At 43.8% G+C, this 23,836-nt stretch overlaps 1 protein-coding gene across 5 annotated transcripts in view; it reads right to left on the reverse strand.

Moving 5' to 3' along the window:
* The window catches only part of FGD5 (FYVE, RhoGEF and PH domain containing 5), a 177,627-nt gene extending 167,364 nt beyond the window's left edge, over positions 1-10,263 (reverse strand). For 3 of the 5 annotated variants that reach the window (XM_060766237.2, XM_067463500.1, XM_060766236.2), the window contains exon 1: positions 8,426-8,858. In XM_060766237.2, coding sequence (XP_060622220.2) covers positions 8,426-8,438 — 13 coding nt within the window. In that variant the 5' untranslated portion in view covers positions 8,439-8,858. Of the gene's footprint in view, positions 1-8,425; positions 8,860-10,142 lie in introns of those variants that run through there. The other 2 variants (XM_060766238.2, XM_067463499.1) reach the window with 2 other exon arrangements.
* Between the last annotated feature and the right edge of the window lie 13,573 nt (positions 10,264-23,836).

The following is a 23,836-nucleotide window of genomic DNA, read 5'->3' on the forward strand; positions in this document are numbered from 1 at the left end:
GCCCACAGCCCTCACAAGACTGTGAAATGAATGCTGTTCTCTGCAACTCTCTCTTAATGGTCTCAGTAGAACTGAAACCAAAGGCCTGGAGGTCCATGGACTATACTGAATCTATGGTAATAAAAAGAGGTAAGAGAAAGGGTCCGGGGAGGATAATTTTTTATCATCATTTATTTGAACTCATTTCAGTTGTACTCCACTAGAATGAAGTCTACAAATGTTAATTTCTGCTCCTCGGGCTATTTGAACCAGCCAATAAACCACGCTTTAATAGGGCTTCGCAAATAAGCTATATTAACATTTTTCAGAATTTAGATAAATCTGGACCATATGCTGATTGCCATATGTTACTGAGGTTGTTAAAATTGATGGGCTGGGGTGATTTACAAGGAAATAATTCCTGCCAGAGGAGTTTGGTTGATGCTATAAACCATCTGAGCTGTCGTCAACAGCATCACAAGATAAAACAGTAAATAATTTCAGAATGCCACTGATTTCCTCAGATCCCACTCTTTTTCTGTGTGTGGTAAAGGAGGGAAGCATGGCAGCTTGCAAGTGATGAAAGGCCAGCATCTTCCAGAGCCACCTCTCTCCTGAAGAACCACTTTCTCCCTTACAGAATCATTCAGTCAATGAGACAATACGTTATTATCACTTACTGGACATGTTCAGCTGATAGTCCTGCACTGAACAGGGGGTTGGACTCAACAGCCTATGAATGAGGCCCCTTCCAGTTCTATGGTTCTACATTCTTGATCTGTGCTCCATCCATCATTATCTGGAGCAAACCATTCACATGGTGATATCCAATATGTGAAATATTATTTCCCTTGATTTTAGATCTACTCTAACATTTTTGTTAACCATCTATATGTTGATGGTGCACTTATTTCAGCAAGATGTTCAGCCAACCATGCGCTGTGCTCTTTTGGATAATGCAGGGGCTATATATATATATATATATATATATATATATATCTTTTATGTGTTATTTTCTATTCTCTTTCTATGTTTCTTCAATGCTGCCTGATTTGCCTAGATGTAAGTGGTTTATACTTGTCAACAACCAATGTATCATGTTTGATGTGATGTTATTAAGCTCATCTCTTTCTTCTGAGCCTCAATGGCTTCTGTTTGTAGAGTGGGGAATCCTTTGTCATATGCAGTGAAGGTTGACAGCAAGTCCACCTTGGATTTTAGTCCAAATGTTTAAAAAACTATCCAAAATCCTGAAAATAGAGTCATTACCTTGTGTCACTTTTGTAATGGTCAAACAAAAACCCAGAGAGGATTAATTAAAGGTAAAGGTTTCCCTTGACATTAAATCTAGTCGTGTCTGACTCTGGGGAGGGTGGGGATGCTCATCTCCATTTCTAAGCAGAAGAGCCGTCATTGTCTATAGATGCCTCCAAGGTCATGTGGCTGACATGACTGCATGGACTGCCGTTACCTTCCCACAGAAGCGATACCTATTGATCTACTCATATTTGCATGTTTTCAAACTGCTAGGTTGGCAGAAGCTGGACCTAACAGCAGGAGCTCACCCTACTCTCCGGATTCAACCCACTAACCTTTCAGTTAGCAGCTCAGCGGTTTAACCCACTGTGCCATCAGGAGGCCCTTAGAGGATTCCTTACCACAATGATGCTGAAGTGATTAGTCTCCACTGTCAACATCATTTCATGATCCATGATATCTCTTGTTTCCTTTATACAGTGAAATCATGGATCTGAATACATGGGATTCAGATCCATGATTTCCAGCATGTGCATTCACTCCACTGGCCACAATTTTGTATGGGTCTCAGAATCAAATCACTATACTAAATGTTAGTAAAGATGCACAGGGCCTCTGCTTACTATGTTTCTTATAACCTATTGATGAAGTTTCTTTGGAGGTTAACTTGCTATCAAAGATCTTCCAATATAGCTCTCAAGTCCATAAAGAATGAGCCACATCTAAACAAAGCAAGTTGGTCTTAGATGTTACTACTTCCACTTCAAAGCTTGCTGGTAGCCAAGTGCTTCTTCCATATGATCCATCTCATCCAATGTTTGAACCATTTCAGTAGAATTCTCCAAAGAAGTATAAAGCGGCATGGGGATTCCCAAGGCAATTTATTTGTTTTCATGCTTTTAATTTCCTCCCCTCATTTATCTGAACCCAATGAGCCTTTTTAAAAGGGTATACAAGTATAGCATTGAGCAATCGAACTCCCAATTTGCCCAGAGTGTTCACTTTAAAGACTTCTTGAAGCATTAAAGAGACAATGAGATAAAGAAGTATGCCGCTCTCTTGTAAAGTTTTACAGAAAATTAGTCTGTAATGTCAGCGCACAAAGCCACTTTACAAGATAACACATATGGCGATGCAACACCTGAATTGTTTTTCTGAAATAAAACCCATACTTCAGGCTTTGGGGAAATAAAAAATTGCTGAAAAGTCAGCATTTTGTCCATGAAATTGTTTTCATCACTCAGAAATGTAATTCAGTATATCATATCATATTTGGCAGAGAAATATTGGCAGATGGGAAAAGTCTAGAAAACATATTTTTTATGATGACCGCCATTATCCCCTAGCCAATATTGCCTGTGGCTATAGTAGTTCAGGGATTTGGGAAGTTGTAATCTAAAAAGTAACATTTCCAAGCTCTGTCTGATTTATGTGCCTGGGGAGCTATCGGGGTTAAGCTAATCCCTGATTCAAAAACTATGTGACATCAGTAGACCATCAATAAAGTTTCAGGCAATAAGAAACAATGACCATTGAAAGGGAAATAAATAAAGACAATGCAGCAGATTATAAACATTCTTTTCCTGAGAGCAAACAGTCCTGAAAGGCATGCCAAAACAACAACAAAAAACCCCTCATCATCTCCCAATGGAAGGATATCCAGGAAGGGACTCTATAGAAAAGGTATTCCATGCCTGAGAGCAGCCACTAAGAAGGCCCTCTCCTTTGCTCCTCTTAGGTATGCCTTTCCTAGCGAGATTAGACTCCTTAGTATCCTTCCATTGGCAAATAAATAGGGGGGGGGGGGGAGTTGGTTTGTGTTTTGGTTTGCCTTTGGGTGGTGGGACAGACAGACTACAATCCTTTGAACACCCTGAACCTAAGCTTCCTAAATTATAACCAGCACTTTGAACTGAGTTGACAAACAGATCAGAGCTGTTGCAGCAAAGGAATTGTGTGCTCTCTGTTGCCAGTCACACATAACAATCCATGCAAGTGCCTCCAGCCCCCAAAGAAATCCAAATACAGTCCAGCAACCAGGGAGGAGTGGAGGGGGGGGGGGGATATATTCTCTAAGCTCTGGTTTTAGTAAGCAAAGGCAGAAGTCTTTTGTGTGCCTTGTGTGCCGAGCCATACTTATGCAATAATTTCATCTGACTCAAAGTAGTAAATGTCATGGAAGTGAGTAGTTTTCCTCCTGCCGTACTTTTGATGCAACCCTTTACTTAATGCACAGAATAACTTTATTGCCTCTCACCTTGGGGAAGACTCTCCCCTCACCTCAACATTATGCCATAGGTGAAGAAATCCTGGGAGAGTCTGCCTTTTGGAAACGCCTCTCTAGCCAATTATTTATCTCCTAGAGGACAAACAGCATTACTCAGAATCCCAGAACTATCACTTTGGTTCTGATTTCACTGGGAAGATTGAAACAGCTGCAATAACTGTATAATTCAACAGTTATGAGCACTGCTACCAAGGAACACTGCAGTACAATTCTGGAGAGACAGAGTCTCTTACCAATCCAGTGATGTATGGTAAATTCTGAGGCACTCCTCAAGACATCCCTCTAAGATGAATCCACAAATGAAGACAGCAGTCTTAATCAAGACAAATAAGCCAGATCAGACAGGTCGTCTCCACTAGAAGCAGGTCTTCTGCAAATGTCACAGACCTTTATTGCTCATTCAAGATTCCAACAGGGATCACTCACAGCAGCATATTCTATCACATCTCTAGGACTGCAGCTAAGGTCTAAGGCAGTATTTTTTAATCTAGGGGTCGGGACCTATGGGGTCATGAGGGGGTGCCATAGGGGTCACCAAACACCATCGGAAAACACAGTATTTTCTGTTGGTCATGGAAATTCTGTGTGGGAAGTTTGTCCCAATTCTATCATTGATGGGGTTCAGAATGCTCTTTGATTGTAAGTGAACTATAAATCCTAGGAACTACAACTCTCAAGTGTCAAGGTCTATTTTCCCCAAACTCCCCAAATGTGTTCACATTTAGGCATATTGAGGATTCATGCCAAGTTTGGTCCAGATCCATTGTTGTTTGAGTCCACAGTGCTCTCTGGATGTAGGTGAACTACAACTCCAAAACTCAAGGTCAATGCCCACCAAATCCTTTCAGTATTTTTTGTTGGGCATGGGAGTTCTATGTGCCAAGTTTGGTTCAATTCCATCACTGGTGGGGTTCAGAATGCTCTTTAATTGAAGGTGAACTATAAATCCCAGCAACTACAACTCCCAAATGACAAAATCAATACTACCCCCCCCCCCAACCCCACCAGTATTCAAGTTTGGGTGTATCAGGTATTTGTGCCAAATTTGGAACAGTGAATTTGGAAATACATCCTGCATATCAGATATTTACATTACATTTCATAACAGCTGCAAAATTACAGTTATGAAGTAGCAACAAAAATGATTTTATGGTTGGGGGTCACCACAACATGAGGAACTGTATTAAGGGGTCGCGGCATTAGGAAGGTTGAGAAACACTGGTCTAAGGGAAGAAGGAAGCTTGCAATAGTTGTCAGTGAGGTGGATAGCCTAAGCCTACTCCAGTTAGTCCAAATGTTAAAGGTGCTATCCAAGGTGCTGAAGTGTATCTTTAAACCCCATTCAGCATGTTTAAAACAGGCATGGGCAAACTTGGGCCCATCAGTTGTTTTGGACTTCAACTCCCACAATCCCAAACAGCTTCAGGCCCCTTCTGAGTGTCTGAGGGAATGGAAAATGCCTGAGGCTGTTAGGGATTGTGGGAGTTGAAGTCTAAAACAACTGGAAGGCCCAAGTTGGCCCATGCATGCTCTAAAACCCAGAGCACATGGACAACTACCCAATTGTGGTTGGAAGTGGCACTGATGGAGGTTGTTAAACCACTGAGGCACTCTGATCCCTAGCACCACTACACCATCCCACAGCAATTCAGCCAGCAAACTGATTCCTTCAGATGAGAGGAAGAGAGGTACAAGGATTTGTTATCAGTCTGTTTTTGGGCTGCTTCATGGGCTGGCCTACTTCAAAAACACACATGCAGAGAGGAAGCCTTCACACATACAATTCTGTTGTCCCTTTGTGGAAAGGGACCTTGGGGTGACTTTGGGAAGCCAAATGAGCGAAAAACGATGAGAGCAAAGAGTTATTTGCAATGGCTGCCAGGTGAAATAAAGGCAGAGGCCTCCTTGTGTTACGTGGGATTTCAGCAGGTGCCGCTTGTGAAGCACCTACCTAACAGGCAGCACCTGCTGAACATTTTTCTTCTGTGTGCAGGCATAGCTGTGCCCCGCCTTCCACTCACCTGTCAAAATATAACAACCCCATGAATTTCATAGGATTTCTGAGGCAAAGAAGACTCAGAGGTGGTTTTGCCAGCTCCTTCTTCTGAAATACAGCCTACAGCACCTGGATTCACTGGCAGTCTCCCATCCAAGCAACGCTGATCCTAGTGAGCATCCAAGATCAGAAGGAGCTGGTGCCTTTTAGGCAGAGCAATAGATGGGTCCAGAGCCCCATCCTTCCTCCTTCCTTTCCGCTGACAACCCCATCCCTCTTCCTCTCTAGCTCTTTTTTTCACTGGTTGCTGGCACAGGAGAATCGGGGGACACGCTTGACCTCAGTTTCCCCAGTTCACCGATCAATCCAGGAAGAGAAGAATGCAAAAGAACTCTGTGCACACAGTTCCCCAATGAACTTGTGTGTCTTTCAGAGGAGAGAGAGAGAGAGAGAGAGAGAGAGAGAGACCTTCCTCAAGGTTAGAAACACCAGAGAGAGATGGGGAAGGGGAGTGGGGGAGGGCCTGGGAAAATAAGCGGAGGCTCTCCAACTCTCTCTTCTCAGGCCATCAGACAGTCCCTAAATAATCCCGGCTGCCTTGATGCACTTTTAAAAGCAATTCTATGTTGTTGAAGGCTTTCATGGCTGGAATCACTAGGTTGCTGTGAGTTTTCCGAGCTTTATAGCTATATTCCAGAAGCATTCTCTCCTGATGTTTCGCCCACAAATATGGCAGGCATCCTGAGAGGTTGTGAGGTCTATTGGAAACTAGACAAGTGAGGTGTATATATCTGTGGAATGTCTAGGGTGGGAGAAAGAACGCTTGTCTGCTTGAGGCAAGTTTGAATGTTGCAATTGGCCACCTTGATTAGCATTGAATGGCCTTTCAGCTTCAAAGCCTGGCTGGTTGCTGCTTGGGGGATCCTTTGTTGGGAGTTCTTAGCTGCCCCTGATTGATTCATATCTGGAATCCCCCTTTTTTTTCAGTTTTTTTTAGTGTTGCTCTTTATTTACTGTCCTGATTTTAGAGTTTTTTTAAAATACTGGCAGCCAAATTTTGTCCATTTTCATGGTTTCCTCCTTTCTATTGAAACTGTCCACAAATTCTGTTTGAATCTGACATGGTAGTTGTTTGAGAGGTCCAGCATTTCTGTGTGTTCTCAAATAATATGCTGTGTGCATGTTAGTTCATCAAGTGCTCCCAACAAAGGATTCTCGCAGGCAGTAAACAGACCTTGAAGCTATTCAGTGCTAATTTGCCACTTGCAGCATCCACACTTGCCTCAAGCAGACCAGAGTTCTTTCTCCCACCCTGGACGGTCCACAGATATATAAACCTGACTTGCTTAGTTTCCAACAGACCTCACAATCTCTGAGGAAACGTCAGGAGAGAATGCTTCTGGAACATGACCATACAGCTCTGAAAACTCACAGCAACCCACAGATGGTAACTCTCCTCTGGATAGGAGGGGAGATGCCAACTTCTCTGCAGAGCGCTGAGCTCTATCAAAGCCAACCAAGGCACCAAAACCGGCGGAGATTTGCCCAAAAGGATCGCTTATGGGCTTCTCCATTGGATCCTCCAATGGAGAAGACCACAGCAGCGAGCCTCCCCACCCCCATTTTCCCGCTCCCAATGCGAGGAAAGGAAGGAAGCAGAGCCCCCTCCGAAGGCCAAACCCTGAGAGGAGCGGCTCCAAAGAGCTGGGGATGTTTCTCTTGGAGTAAGGCTGAGCGGAGACACGGGGAGGTTTCAAGATTAGAAGGGATGCCACGTTGAGGAGGGGGCGAGATGGTTCTCTCCGACTCTGGAGACAGACGAGAGGACACCACGGATTCCAATGGCAGGGAAAGAGAAGAGAACTTCCTGACCGCAAAAGTGGAACATGCTGCTACTTGGGAGTGGGGCAGAGTCTTTGAAGCAGAGGCTGAATGGCCATCTGTCGGGAGCGCTTGAGTATTCTTTCATAGCAGGAAGGCTGAGCCCCCTTCTACACTGCCATAGAATCCATAATACATGCTCTGAACTGGATTATTCTGTGTGTCAGGAGTGACTTGAGAAACTGCAAGTCGCTTCTGGTGTGAGAGAATTGGCCGTCTGAAAGGACGTCACCCAAATAGAATCACAGAGTTGGAAGAGACCTCATGGGCTATCCAGTCCAACCCCCTGCCAAGAAGCAGGAAAATTGCACTCAAAGCACCCCCGACAGATGGCCATCCAGCCTCTGCTTAAAAGCCTCCAATGAAGGAGTCTCTACCACACTCCAGGGCAGAGAGTTCCACTGTTAAACAGCTCTCACAGTCAGGAAGTTCTTCCTAATGTTCAGATGTTTGACGTTTTACCATCCTTGTGGGAGGCTTCACGCATGTCCCCGAATGGGGAGCTGGAGCTGACAGAAGGATCTCACCCGCAGATTCGAACCTCCGACCTGTGGGTCTTCAGTCCTGCCGGCACAAGGGTTTAACCCACTGTGCCACCGGGGGCTCCACATGATTTGGAGGGAGATCACCCACTTCTTTCCTGGAGATAGTGGGGAGGACAGGAAACTGGGAGACTGGAGAAACTGTAAGTCACTTCTGCTGTGAGAGAACGGGCCATCCAGATGTGTTATCATCCTATGGCAGGCTTCTCTCATGTTCTCGCGTGGGGAGCTGGAGCTGACAGGGGGAGCTCAGATTCCAATCTCCGACCTGTGGGTCTTCAGTCCTGCCGGCACACTGCGACACGGGGGGGGGGGCTCCTTTGAACTGGATTATCTAAGTCTACATTGCCATATAATCCAGCTCAAAGCAGATAATCTCGATTGGATCTGGCAGCGTAGAAGGGATTCAAGACCGAAAAAGGCGGTAAGGAGGGTTTGGGTCGCTTTCTGCCCCCCTTTTGGAGACATTCGGGGCGCCCTCACCTGCGTGGCTCATCTTCCGGAGCCTCTGCCTTCAGGTCCTGCCTTCAGATCATCTTCCTCCGTCTTCTGCCGCCCCGAAAGTTCCCCGGGGGCATGGGGAGGAGGGGGCCCCGTCCAGAGGAGTCTCTCCCCGGTCTGGCTCTCTCTCCAAAGCCCGGGAGGAGCGGAAGAGGCCGAGAGGGGAGGCTGGGCAGCCGGCGTCCCTTGCTCGCTCTCAGCTGCTGCCCCGAGGGCGAGGGAGCGCCTGCTTCGGAGTCGATGCCCAGCTCCCGGCTCTCCCGATCCTCCTGCTCCTCCTCCTCCTCCCCCTGCTCCGTCCGCCAGGCATTTCCCTCCCTTCCCTGCAGAGGAAACCCGTTTTGCTCGCGCAGGGATGGCGAAGCGGACACGGAACGGGGCGTGGGGACCGGGAAGGAAGGGCGGGAGGGAGGCAAGCCAGGAGGGGGAGCCGGGATTTAAAGAGCCAGCCCCTGCTCCCTTCCCTCACGCTCCCTCCCTCCTTCCTCAGGTGGACCAAAACCACGGGCGGAGAGGAAGCACACAGCCCTGACGCTTCTCTCCTTGTACTTCCCCCTCCCGTTAGTATCCACGCCTTTGCAGCCAGACCGGGTTTGGCTCCCCCGCTATCGGAATGTCCTGCGGAACTCACTGCGACAGGACCACGCAGCTAACAGCCACCAAGGGCGCATCCATGCACTAGAATTAATGCCCCCGGTGGTGGTTGTTCTTCATTCGTTCAGTCGCTTCCAACTCTTCGTGACTTCATGGGCAGAGCCCACGGCAGAGCTCCCTGTCGGCCGTCACCACTCGCAGCTCCATCAAGGCCATGCCAGTCCCCCATGGACCTCATGGATCAGCCCACGCCAGAGCTCCCTGTTGGCCGTCACCACCCCCAGCTCCCTCAAGGTCAAGCCAGTCCCCCAAGGACCTCATGGACCAGCCCACGCCAGAGCTCCCTGTCGGCCGTCACTACCCCCAGCTCCTTCAAGGTCAAGCCATTCACTTCAAGGATGCCATCCATCCATCTTGCCCTTGGTCGGCCCCTCTTCCTTTTTCCTTCCATTTCCCCCAGCATCATTCTCTCCTCGAAGCTTTCCTGTCTTCTCATGATGTGTCCAAAACACTTCATCTTTGAGCTGCTGAACTGGATGACCGAAAGGTCTCTGGTTGGAATCCGAAGAGCGGGGTGAGCTCCCGCTGTTAGCTCCAGCTTCTGCCAACATAGCCGTTCGAGGACATGCTAATGTGACTGAGTAAATCAATGGGTACCGCTTCTGCGGGAAGGTAACGACGATCCGCGCGGTCTTGCCGGCCACATGACTTTGGAAGTGTCTACAGACAACGCCGGCTCTTTGGCTTAGCAATGGAGATGAGCACACACCCCCCCCCCCTCCAGAGTCGGACATGACTAGACTTAATGACAAGGGGAAAACCTTTACCTTTACCTAATAGCCGAGAGAGCTCATGCATGGGCCAACTTGGGTCTACACCTCCGGGTGTTTTGGACTTCAACTCCCACCATTCCTCACAGCCTCAGGCCCTTTCCCTAAGCGGCTGAGGGAGAAAAGGAAGGGGCCTGAGGCTGTGAGGAATGATGGGAATTGAAGTCCAAAACACCTGGAGGGGAGGTGTAGACCCAAGTTGGCCCATGCCTGGTATAGATGCACCCCAAGTCCGTATCCCACAGCAACTAGGAGAGTTTATCTTTCCCTTTTACCTGGAAGCTGGGAGACCTCTTCCTCCGGCTCCTCTGGGGATGGAAAGTGCCTGTCCTTCCGTCCGAGGCAGGCCCAGCCCCGGGGAGAGTGAGGGCGCCGCCTTGGAAGGGCCCCTTTATCTCCCCGCTCGCCCCCTCGGCCTCCCTCCCTCCCTCCCTCCTCCCCCGGGCTCCTCTCCTCCCTTTCCCGCCCTGTGTCCTGCTCTTCTTTCCGCGCTTCGCTTCCTCCCCTTCCCTCCCAGCCCCACGGATCACGCCTCGCTGTCCGGCCCAAAGGGGGTCGTGCCCTTTAAAGACAGGCTAGGGAAGGAGTGCCCCCCCCCCCCATACCCGGTTTGGCTCTGCCCAGCCTTTGGTTTGGAGAGCTGCTGCTGAAAATGGCTTTTGAGAATCCAGAGAGAGCAGGGCGCTGGAAAGCGATTCTTGCCATGTCGAATCATAGAATCCTAGAGTTGGAAGAGACCTCATGGGCCATCCAGCCCAACTCCATGCCAAGAAGCAGGAAAATCGCATTCAAAGCACCCCCGACAGATGGCCATCTATCCTCTGCTGAAAAGCCTCCAAAGAAGGAGCCTCCACTACACTCCGGGGCAGAGAGTTCCACTGCTGAACAGCTCCAACAGTTTGGAAGTGCAGGTGGAATCTCCTTTCCTGCTGGAAGCTGGAGAGGAAAGGGCTGAGAGGCGACATGGACATCCCAAGGATAATCAGTTGGGAAAACAACACCAGCATGTTTCCTATTGCTCTACAGCAGCATTTATCAACCTGGGGTTGGGAGACCTGGGGGGTTGCGAGGGAGTGTCAGAGGGGTCACCAAAGACCATCAGAAAACACATATTTCTGATGGTCTTAGGAAACCTTTTGGCAGAGAAGGTTGAAGATCTCTCCACCTGTCCTTCTCTTCCTTTTTGGTGTTGGTGAATTAAAACTCCCAGAATTCAAAAATCCCACCAGTATTCAATGTTGGCCATGTAGGTAGTGTGCCAAGTTTGGTGCAGATCTATTGTGGACTGGGTCCAGAGTGCTCTTTGACTGTAGGTGAACTATAAATCCCAGCAACTACAACTCCCAAATGTTAAGTCTATTTTCCCCAAACTCCACCACTGTTCACATTTGGGCATCTTGACTCTTCATGACAAGGTTGGTCCAAATCCATCTTTGCTTGAGCCCATAGTGCTCACTGGATGTAGGTGAACTTCAATTCAATTCAATTCAAGGTCAATGCCACCAAACCCTTTCAGTATTTTCTGTTGGCCATGGGAATTCTGTGTGCCAAGTTTGGTTCAATTCCATCATTGGTGGAGTTCATAATGCTCTTTGATTGACTATAAATCCCATCAACTACAACTCCCAAAATCATAATTTTTGAGTGATGGTCACTCATTGTGAGAGGTGTTGTTGCCAAATTTAGTGTGATTTCGTTCAGTGGTTCTTTTGTTTTTAAGGCACTCATTATGCACAGAGCATTTATAGATAGGTAGATAGATAGATAGATAGATAGATAGATAGATAGATATAACACAAATGTAAATTGTAGTAATGAAATGGATGGGGACATAACATATGTCATTAAAGCTTTTCATTCATATTTTAAAACATGTATGGTTTGTAAGATAATAACATACATTTCCCAGATTTTTGTCATTTCTTGTTTTGTTTATGTGACACACCTACACACTGTAGCCAACACACTATCTGGTTGCAATACACAGTTTGGAAAGCTCTGGCTTAAAGAGTGGTTTTCAGCATTGGCAAGGGCTGAACTAGATGGCTCCTTGTGATTCCCACATTATGGTACATGTTTCTCGCATCAATCAGGAAACATCCTAACCTGGTCCTAGACCTAATTTTACCACCCTATATACTCACTTATCTAGGCTGGAAGTAAAACTAATTGAACTCAGTGGGATTTCACTCTCAAACTAAAATGTTAGATGGTTTCAGTTTACGTCAACAGAGTTACCTTAGATGTCTATCCTGAATACCAACATAGTGCAATGTATGTGCAGGAGATCAATGATCAATCTGTTTAGCTGACACGCCAGTATGCAAAACCATAATGGACAATGTGCAAAGGTGACATGTACAAACAATATGCATTCATATTCTACCACTACATACCATGTGTCCAATGGTCCACATGAACGACTCCACTTACACAATTATCAGTTGCATATGACTGTGATGCTTTGTTTGGAAAAAAAACCTGCACAAATTGTGCACATTGTGCCTTAATATCCCAAACAAGTTGCCAGCCACTGTGTGTGTGCCTACCAGGTTTATGGTGAGATAAAGCTGCCTATGGTGTATGAACTCTATTGTTTTCTGCATCCTTATGAGCTGCAGGGAGAGGTATGAACTTGTAGGAATGAGCTGGAACTGATTTCAGATTCAGGGTTCATCTACACTGTAAAATTAATGCAGTTTGAGATTATATTAACTGCCATGGCTCAATTCTATGGAATAATGTGAGCTGTAGTTTGGTGAGGCACCAGCCCTCCTTGACAGAGAAGAGCTTGTAAAACTAAAACTCCACAGCACTGAGCCGTGGCAGTTAATGTGATATCAAATTCCACTAATTTTACAGTGTACTAGCTGTGCCCTGCCACGCGTTGCTGTGGCCTATAGTAAAACTTATCAAAGTTGAGGTAGATATCTGGACTATTATGAAAGAGAGGTACCTACCTACCTATTCCTTCCCCCTTTTCCTCCCCCTTTCTCTCCTTTCTTCCTTCTCTACCTCTTTCTTTCTTCCACTACTTGGTTTCATCCTTCTCTCTTTCCTTCATTCCCTCCCCCTTTCTTCCTTTGCCTTTCTTCCCTCCCTGTTTGCTTCCTTCTTTCACTTTTTATTTCCTTTTATTTCACCACCATCATAACAATAACAATAATGCAATGCATTGCCTCTGGGACCTGACACCTCTCCCATTCCTCCAGGGTCTCATAGGAACAATAGCATAATAATAATAATAATAATAATAATAATAATAATAATAATAGAAATAACAACCTTTACCCGCCACGTGTTGCTGTGGCCAATCTTCCCTCTTTCTCTCCTTCCTTCCTTCCTTCCTTCCTTCCTTCCTTCCTTCCTTCCTTCCCTCCCATCTTTCCTTCTCCTCTTCCTTCTCTACCTCTTTCCTTCCTTCCCCCTTTTTCTTTCTTTTCTGCTGTCTCTCTTTTCTTTCCTTCCATCTTTCCTTTCCTTTCCTTTTCTTCTTCCTTCTTTCTCTAACTTTCCTTCCTTCCCCCTTTTTCTTTACCTCCCTTTCTCTTTCTTCCTTCTTTCCTTCCTTTCTGTCTTTCCTAGATTTTGACAGGGGGGGAAGGGGCGGGGTGGGGTTTGGAGGTGACGTGAAGTAAAAGGAGGTAAGATTGGGGCAGGGGAGTGATGGAGCGTGGGGTTGCGTGTGTGTGTGCGGCGGCGGGGGGAGTGGGGTTGCGTGTGTGCGTGCGGCAGCGGGGGAAGTGATGGAGTGTGGGGTTGCGTGTGTGTGTGCGGCGGCGGGGGAAGTGATGGAGTGTGGGGTTGCGTGTGTGTGTGCGGCGGCGGGGGGAGTGATGGAGTGTGGGGTTGTGTGTGTATGTGCGGCAGGGGTGTGTGTGTGTGCGGGAAGTGGCGCGGCGGGGCTTGGAGTGGGCATGGTTTCCGCAGAGGGAACGTTGGCCGGAAGGCCATGTGCACGCGCCAGGGAAATTGCGGCTGGGCGCCAATGCGCATGCTCAGTTGTTTTGCCGTTTTGTGAGTGTGTTGTTGTGTTGTTTTTCATTTTGAGTAGATACGTTTGTACCTTGTGGGTTGTGTTATGGGCATGGGAATTTTGGTTAAGTTTCGTTGGGGTTTTTTTGAGTTTTGTTTTTTTGCCGTTTTGAGTGTGTTGTTGTGTTGTTTTTCATTTTGAGTAATATGTTTGTACCTTGTGGGTTGTGTTATGAGCATGGGAATTTTGGTTAAGTTTCGTTGGTTTTTTTTAGAGTTTTATCCTTTTGCCGTTTTGTGAGTGTGTTGTTGTGTTGTTTTTCATTTTGAGTAGATATGTTTGTACCTTGTGGGTTGTGTTATGGGCATGGGAATTTTGGTTAAGTTTCGTTGGGGGATTTTTGAGTTTTGTTGTTTTGCCGTTTTGTGAGTGTGTTGTTGTGTTGTTTTTCATTTTGAGTAGATATGTTTGTACCTTGTGGGTTGTGTTATGGGCATGGGAATTTTGGTTAAGTTTCGTTGGGGGATTTTTGAGTTTTGTTGTTTTGCCGTTTTGTGAGTGTGTTGTTGTGTTGTTTTTCATTTTGAGTAGATATGTTTGTACCTTGTGGGTTGTGTTATGGGCATGGGAATTTTGGTTAAGTTTCGTTGGGGGATTTTTGAGTTTTGTTGTTTTGCCGTTTTGTGAGTGTGTTGTTGTGTTGTTTTTCATTTTGAGTAGATATGTTTGTACCTTGTGGGTTGTGTTATGGGCATGGGAATTTTGGTTAAGTTTCGTTGGGGGGGTTTTGAGTTTTGTTTCCTCGTTGGATGCCCCTAACAAATTTATATATATAGATGCACATCCTCAATCTCCTACTCAGTTCAATGGTGCCTTCTGAGTAGGACTAGTGTAACCAAGCCAGAAGGGCAACATTCATAGCAGGGCTGGTCTGACCTCATTTTAAGGTAATCCCCCCCCCCCTCCCTGTTCTGATCCAGAATTTAAACTTACTGAATTGTCTTGTCCAGGGAAATCACTAACTTCCAATTTAATTTCTCATTCAAAAATGGATTATAGGCTTGATAATACTATGAAAATAAACAAAATAGAACAGATAATGTACTTCAGGGAAATAGCTATCACTCGAGGAGGATGTATTTGGAACTAAACCAAACAAGTACTGAAGTGATATAATTACTGTGTTCACAGAAAAAGTTATTAGGAGCCAAAGTTGCTATTCATTAGTACTATATGTCAAAATTTCTGATGGATTTGAGGAAGCTTCCAAGTTTTTAAGCTCATATTATACTACTTCCCCAAACAGTCACTCCTTAATTCTTTTTTTAAAATCAGTGGGGTCATTGGGGGGCACAGACCTCACGGGATGACACCACCAGAAGAGGTGAAACCTAAGATTGTTCATACTGTAAAATATTTGTGTAGTTGTTTCAGCAGGTATATATTTTTAATAATATATCTCTGTAGTTAGTTATAACTATACAAAACATTTTTGTAAACACTGCAACAAGACTAAACGCTATGCTAATTTACTTTTTGAATAATCTAAAGTACATGCACTGTGGTCACAGCTGCCATTATTACCTAATTATAATGACTGTTTGAGTCACATGGTTTTGTCTGTATGTAGTAGAAGCACACAGGCATGTAGCTGGGGGGGGGGGGGCTCGGGGGGCTTCAGCCCCCCCCCCCCCCCGAAATTCTCATGATGGTTCGTGAAAAGGCCTTACTGGTGCATTATTTAAACTGTTATGTTTATTCATATCATGATCTGATCACCATACTCAATATATCCCATATGCATGGGGGTATTGGGGTAACAATACAAAAGGTTTGCTAGGCTAGACCCTCTTTCACTCAGACTCAGCCCCCCCCCCGAAACTCAGCCCCCCCCGACCCCCCCAAAAAAAATTCACCCCCCCCCCCCGAAACGAAATCCTGGCTACGGGCCTGGAAGCACACATTGTTGCTTGAATAACTACTGAGTTTTTATAGTTACTGATTCTGTCAAATTTACAAACAACATTGGCTGGCTTATCCAGATGCCATTGCAGAGTAAGTTGATGTTGTGCCAAGACTACCCAGGCTGGCACCATGGCTTCAGGCAACTCCAAGTGGCTGCTTAGAGCAGGCCGGGACCATTGCAAGATCTTGGTATATATTTCACAGGATTATCAACTCCACAAAGCTTAATTTATATAGGCTTGCAAGCTTGGTGGGCAGCAATTATTGGATGGGTCTTCAGCACAAGCAGATCCCTGTTCTTTGTAGGTCCTTCTACTTTATCACCTGCCTCATAGAAGGAATGTTGCATTAATTTAAAAAGTACTCATATTTTGCATGGTCTGGTATGGGAGGAGGCCCACGAGAATGAATGAATTACTGCACAGGGTGACAGCGATCCTTCTGACTTCACTGCAGTTTATGCTCTTTTTCCCCCTCTCACATTTCTCTCAGTTGAATTGTCCACATGTTTTCCTGAAGGATGTCCTTTTGTTAGCACATTTTTTGTTATTCTGATCATGGGACTGAATGAGGTTGTTGTAGAAATCTAACAAGAACTGAATGCTATTTCCATTCAAATCAAAGGATTCACAATGCAGTGTCTCTTCCAACCCCATGTCCTCTTGTTTAAAGAATAAAAGTCTTTCTTTCTATAATTTCATACATTTTAATACTATTTTCCATGTTCCTAGCCTAAAATGATTATCATTTTGCAAAATTGGGGTGGTTGCCTGTGTATTGCTCCCCTGTACTATATCTTATTGCTTACTTCAGTTACAGCCTAAGAATTTAAAGCACCTGCAATTTTCTTGCAGTGATTCTGCCTCATGTATATGTTTATATGCTTATATGATTGTTTAAATAATGATATTATTTAATTATTAATTTTATTTTCTTGTTTAGTAATTTATGAGTTTATAATGATGTCACTTTGTACTGTTTTTGATTGTGTTTGTTTATCACCAAGGTATTGAATGTTTGCTTATTTGCCTGGAAGCTGCTCCGAGTCCCCTCGGGAAGATAGGGCAACCTATAAATAAAGTATTAATATTATCATCATCATTATTATGTATTAGTACTTTTAATTTTTGACCTGAATATCTTTTAAAAAATGTTTATTGTTTATTGAAGAGATGAGACTGTACTTCAAAGTCTGTTTTAAGGAAAATATTGTCACCTTTATCACAAATCAGTTTGCCAGCATTCACATAAGGGAACTGCACCATTATTCAAGTGTTTATAGCATCCCTAATCAGATCTAAGTCCCGCTGAGGTCAATAAGAACACCCTTCAAAGAGTGTTTAGGGATGCAGCATAGAAGATCAGAGCATGATAGGATGAAGTCATTTTGAGAAACAGGGTGACTGCTGTAAGAGTTTCGACTCATAGAATCACAGAATTGGAAAAGACCACAAGGACAATCCAGGCCAACTCCTTGCAATGCAGTTGCACATAATCTGAGCATTCCCAAAGGAAGGCACCCAATCTTTGCTTAAACATCTCCAAAGAAGACTCCACCACACTCTGAGGCATATTTCACTGTCCGACAACTGATATCACCAAGAAAGTCTTTCTAATATTATGGTGGAATCTTCTTTCCTGGAGCTTGAATTCATTGCTCTATGTCCTAGTCTCTAGTGTAGCAAAAAACAAGCCTGTTCCTTCTTCCATATGACATCTTTTCAAATATTTACACATGGCTATCCTGTCACCTCTCAACTTTCTCTTCTCCAGCTAAACATATGCAGCTCCCTAAATCTTTTTTTTGACCAGGGACCACTTGACCAGGAACTACTTTGACTAGGGACCACTCTCCAACATTAATACCAAAAAGGTTACGACTGCATTTCTGGTCAACTTTAGATACGGTTTGGTTATTTGGGAAACTGATTCAGAAAACTGCATTGGCTAGACCACATCAGCTCTAGTTTCTGATACAGAACACATGCCATCCAATAATCACCATCTGCTCACCCACAGAAAATCATATTTAATAACCCTCGGCACTATAAGAGGATTTCATGAGACCAGGCGCTCTTCTTGCAAAGGTGTAGTAATGGTGAGGCCGCGACAATACTTTAGTTCTTATGGACCACAGGTTGGGAACCACTGGTCTAGACACTACACTCATATTGATGCTTGGAAACAAGCTCCTCTAGATTTCAGAATCATTATATCTCAGGTTCTATCATCCTTAAAGACACAGTAATTGTTGTCTGGCACATCTGGAAGATGTTGGTGTTATTTTTGAGAGGGCACTATTTTTCTTGTTTTATGAACATTGGATTGGTTGTGGTTCCAAGTCCAGGTGTCTCTATTCTAGGCATAAGCCAGCAGTCACACGTAGCTCCAGAATATTCATCAAGCTGCCCAGTGTGTTCATGAATTGCTCAGAGCAAGATGCTGCTTCCAAGAATCAGTTGGGCCTTAACTTCTTTTACTGAACTGCTGAATATTCAGCAGGCAGATTTGGAGAGATAAAAAAGTCCTTGATTGCAGTATCTGAGAACAGCAGAGTTTATGTAGAGCTGTTAGAGGTTCAAAGAAATCCTGTAAATATTTTATGTGCCTGAAAATTATTTGTGTTTGGTGGATTACGTGCTCAACTATAAGAATCACTAACAAATAAGATTCCATCAGCAAGGTAAAAATGCACAGCAGCCTTGTTTCTGCCTGCAATATTTCATGTTTATTTGAGCCTAAAACATGGAACAAAGATGCTCATTTCTATCCCATTTATAGCGTGGAGGCAAAAAGAGACATCACATAAAACTATTCATTACTCTGGTTTCATTATAATCCTGATTAACAGCTTTTTATGGAAAACACACCAAGGGTACAAGAAAAGGTGAAGCAATGAAGAAGAAAAGATATGAAGATAAAACCATTTAGCTGGGACAAAGATAATTGAACTCCATATGTTATATCTTTAAAGCTTAGATACAGAATTTATCCAAGCTTTAAAATTCAAAAATTATGAGTTTTATTCAGTGGTCCTTTGTGGCACCAGAGGACTGCCATCACTCAGCAGCTCTTCCTAATGAAAGTGTCTGATATGTGTGTGTGTGTGTGTGTGTATATATATATAAATAATATGGAGAGAGAGAGAGAGAGTACAACAGTTTTTTTAAAATTCCACAATCACTTATTTATTTATTTATTTAGAACTTTTATATCCCGTTCTTTTCTGCCTTCCATGGAGGGACTCCGAATGGCTAACAACAGCAAGGATTCGATGCTACACAATAAATAACATCATAAAACAACATACACAATTAATAAAATACATATAAAAGACAATTCATCAAGGTAAAACATCATCCAACTCAATCCAAACGTTGTGGTCAAATAACTCTTAGTTTAACTTGAGTTCAAGATCATCATCAGCTCAAATATGGTTTCAACAATGAACTTGGTTTTGTGAGTCAATTTAAAATATTCCGACATGGACACAAACTGCATGTAAAAATGATTCCAATAAATTTTTGATATCAACCATGCAAACCCTTATGACCAGAAACTATTTCTCCAGCCCCTCAGCCTTTGTGATGCAACTGCCTCTTTCCAAACTACACTATTGCAATCCAGTTTGAACTGGTTTGGGAGACATCAGTTTTGCTGTACGAGTGATCAGACTGCCATACCTGGAACTGGTTAGAGGCCAGAAGGGTCTCTATTGAACATAGACTCTGGCCTCAAACTGTTTTGCAGGGCCCCATCCCCCAGCCCCCTCAGTGCACGAGTGCATGAGAGTTTTTAAAAAGGAAAATGACAGAAATGGAGGTGATCAATTACCCCTTCCATGGGGTTGATTATGTCCTTGGGGCGTTTTTCAGCAGCCCTGTTGGGGATTCTTTACTGCACTTCAACCAAGCTGCATTTTGTATTTTGCTGGCATCTGCTGCAATTGATTTTTTGACAGCACTTTTTGGGGACTTTTCTAAATGCATGGAATACTCTTAGATGCACTTTGCAGCATGCACTGGTGCTGTGCATTTTGTGACCACCATGGCTTTGGGACAGCACATACTGGATTATATAACCAGTGTAGAAGAACCCTGTTTAAATTTAAAAATATGTTCTGTTCCCAATACTAATTTTTTCCATTTTATTTTATTTTTTATTGTTGAATGAAAAGTTTGAAGTATCCTTGGAGGCATGATTCTTCCATGTAAGGGATTGTTACAAAATTTTCCCCTCCTGGGAACCCCAGCTGTAGCCAAACCAGCTGTATAGGCACATCTACACTGACTAATACAGAAGGGCCCAGCATCAGTAAAGATGTTAAAGCAGATGCTATGGCAGCCAAGTAGCTGATGCTGGATAATGCAGGACAAGGATACCTCAACATTGCCTTGGCACACTTTAACCAAAGCTGAGAATACTCTAAATTCTGGTCCAGAATTGGAGTACCTCTCAACTTTGGACCCATGCAATTGGGATGGTTCCAATCCAGAAGTGGCTACAAGTGTTTACTGCTATGCAGTGTGTCTTGGGCCCAGAAACATAGGATGGCACTTACTGTCCCCTCCATTCTCTATGTTGTGACAATTTACAGCTGCAACATAGTTTGATTGTCACCTGTAGTGATGTCATCTGAGGTGACGAGGTGATTGGGGAAGGGAGGGGGAGAGGAGGGGACCATTCCTCTTCTTCTCTTGTCCCTGCTTGTAACTCCATTTAATGTCACTGCAGGAGACAGCCAACTGTCTCCTGCAGTGGTAGGACCCAAGTCATGGCCAAAGACCACTGGATGATGGACATTCAGTGGCACCAAAATGACAGTAGTGCTGCTGAGCAGTTGGGTTTTCCTTCCATCTGAGTAACCCATCTGAAGCTGATCCAGGATATACCATGCTGCATCAGCCCTAGGATAGCAGGAAAACTCTGTCCTCCGAAAACCACTACATGTTAGGTTTGTTGATTATAGGAAATAATCACTTATTTTTAAAATGACTTGATCAAGTGTATATATGTTAAGTGAAATGTGAGATTTGAAATATGTTGTCTTGTTTTGGAAATTGAAATGGCAGGAAATCATCATTTTCTATTTTCCTTGGTGCTGATATTGATGCTGTCGTGCATGTCTCATGAGGTTAGGCAACACCCAAGGGAAGTGGGACATAGTCCAGCTGGACAAAGGCTTCCTACTGACCTGTTTGAGAAGAAAGATTACTATGACGGAATGGCTTTGGACAGAAATAGAGGTTGTTACTACTAATAAGGGGCCAGCATGGTTTGAACATTGGGCTACAACTAAGGAGACCTGGGTTTGAATTTCCACTTGAACATGAGAATCATGATCTTGTGCACGGCATTCTCTCAATGTCAGGGAAAGGCCACATAGGACTTGGGGCATTTTATCTTATCACAATCTAATTTTGATAGTTAGGAAAATCTCATTAATGATCTCAATCAGCAAACAGTAGGAGACAATGTGTGCCATATACGTTTGCCTGCACAAATCAAGTGGTGGACGATATTATAATACAGAACTGCTAAAGCAAAATTTAGCTACCACTCTATTTGACTTTTGCATGTTCAATTTTCCTTTTGGCAGTCCAAAATGTTGGGTCTGTCCAAAATTATTTTAGTTTCAAAGCCATGTGGGCCGAGCATAAGAATGGGGTATGTGTGCGCACAGAGCTTTGGGAAGTTCCTTTTGGGATACTACAACATCCAGAATATCCAAGCCAATACAATATGACCCAATATGACAGGGAGCTCTGGCATGGGCTGGTCCATGAGGTCACGAAGAGTCGGAGACGACTGAACGAATGAACAACAATGACCCATGATTGGGGATTTCAAGAAATATCATAAACATTAACTTTTCCAAGTGCTTCCAACTCCCCTTTCTTGTGATATTTGCTAAGGACCAAACTTATTAGAAAGAAGGAAGAGAGTAAAGGAAGGAGGGAGGGAGAAAGGAGGAGAACCAGCAGCAGTAGCAACAGCAAGGGTCCTTGAATTGAATTGGAAGTGTTGCCTGAGGGAGGGAATTAAACCTCTTCCCACCCCAGTATTGTTATTTCAGTCTAAATTGCCTTCCTAAATCTGCTCTCTACCTTACTGAGTTTTCGAGGAGCAGAATTTTACAGGTAATTACAGTTGATAGACTTCTAAATCTTAACACGAGGGAAGAAAAACAAAGAACACCATAAAACTCTGAACTGGTCCACTGTTCCAACTATATTTGCTGGGCACCCATTCATCCATTGCGCAGTCCCGGGCAATGCTGTCACACTGAAATAGTTTGCTGATGTTCAAGCACTTCATTAGACTGGTTATGAGATTTTGTTTGTCCAAGTGTTTTAATTAATTTAGGAGCCATATTCTCTTTTATTGTTTTTTCTTCTTCAAGTATCCCTGCAAAGGGAATTTGCTAATGCTCTGAGCAGAGGGGATTTTCTAGGTTGTTACATAGTAATGTGGCTCTTCATATCCCCAGGTTTGTTTTTATAGCAGACGTCCAATAAAGGAAAGCTGGCTGCGGTTAGATTGGGGAGAAGAAATCCCATACAGCAAAGATTATCATAACCAGTGCTAGAGGCTGCAAAAATATCACAAGAGTGTTCATTTATTTTAAAAACCAACACTGTAACATTCACTGCATGAAATACTCTGCTGACTTAATTTTATTATCAATGTCCACAGCAGCATGTAACTTGCATGGTATAGTATATAGGGAGCTGCTAGTAATTTTCTGTCTAACAAAGGGGAACAGTTGTAGCTCATGGATCTTTCCAAACTGCTCGACATTGCTCCTCTTGCTTTCATCATTATTCAGACTTTAACTTCACAATCCTTGGAGCATGTATCTTCCCAGAAGTTCCATTCTTTGTAAACATTGCTGTTGAGGTATGCTGATTAGTTCCATGTTAGTAGGGCAATGAATCCAATCCAGGTTTCAGGTGATATTTAAAGGAGACTTCAGCTGTGATTACAGGGCTTTCAAGAACTTCAGATTGGAGGGGTGTCAAGTCAAAATCTCTATCAGCATACCCTCCCCCCCCCCCAAACATTTCACAGATAAAGACAAACATGCACTTGGCCAGGCAAATCAGAATATGCTCAAGATGGCAAAGGTTGATGGTGAGGAAAAACACAATGTTTTTAAAATGTTCAGCTTGTAGTAGTTTGCTTTGCCTGAGTCTACTGGGAAGAGCAAAATTACACTTTTTCATCACCTCCTACTGAATCAATTACTTGTATAAGCCAATTCGAATATAATCTGAGGCACCCAATTTTACCATAAAAAACTGGGAAAACGTATTGACTTGAGTATAAGCTGAGGGTGGGCAATTCAGCAGCTACTGGTAAATTTCACAATAAAAATAGTTACCAAAAATTAATTGAGGCATCAGTAGGTTAAATGTTTTTGCATATTTGCATAAAACTGTAATTTAAGAAAGACTGTCCTACTCTGATTAAACCGTGTTCTTGAAGGCTTTCATGGTTGGAATCACTGGGTTGCTGTAAGTTTTTAGGGCTATACAGTCATGTTCCAGAAACATTCTCGCTTGACGTTTTGCCTGCATCTATGGCAGACATCCTCAGAGACCTCAAAATATGAAGGTTTTGTCAAAGGATTTCATGGCTTTGTCGAAGGCTGTTGTCGAAGGCTTTCATGGCCAGATACACTGGGTTGCTGTAAGTTTTTTGGACTGTATGGCCATGTTCCAGAAGCATTCTCTCGACGTTTTGCGTACATCTGTGGCAGGTATCCTCAGAGAACTCACAACCTCTGAGGATGCCTGCCATAAACACAGGCAAAACGTCAGGAGAGAATGCTTCTGGAATATGGCCATACAGCCCGGAAAACTTACAGCAATCATCAGATGTAAACCATTATTCTAACCTTCCTCAATGTAAATGTGCCTTTGTATCCTTCCAATAATAATAAAGAAAGTAAAATAATAAATGTAATAAAAATGATAATGATAGAGTAAACTAACAAATGTAATAACAATAATAAATAGAGTAAAA

Source organism: Anolis sagrei, chromosome 2 (assembly GCF_037176765.1).
Source record: "Anolis sagrei isolate rAnoSag1 chromosome 2, rAnoSag1.mat, whole genome shotgun sequence".
In the NCBI taxonomy this organism is placed as follows: Eukaryota; Metazoa; Chordata; class Lepidosauria; order Squamata; family Dactyloidae; genus Anolis; species Anolis sagrei.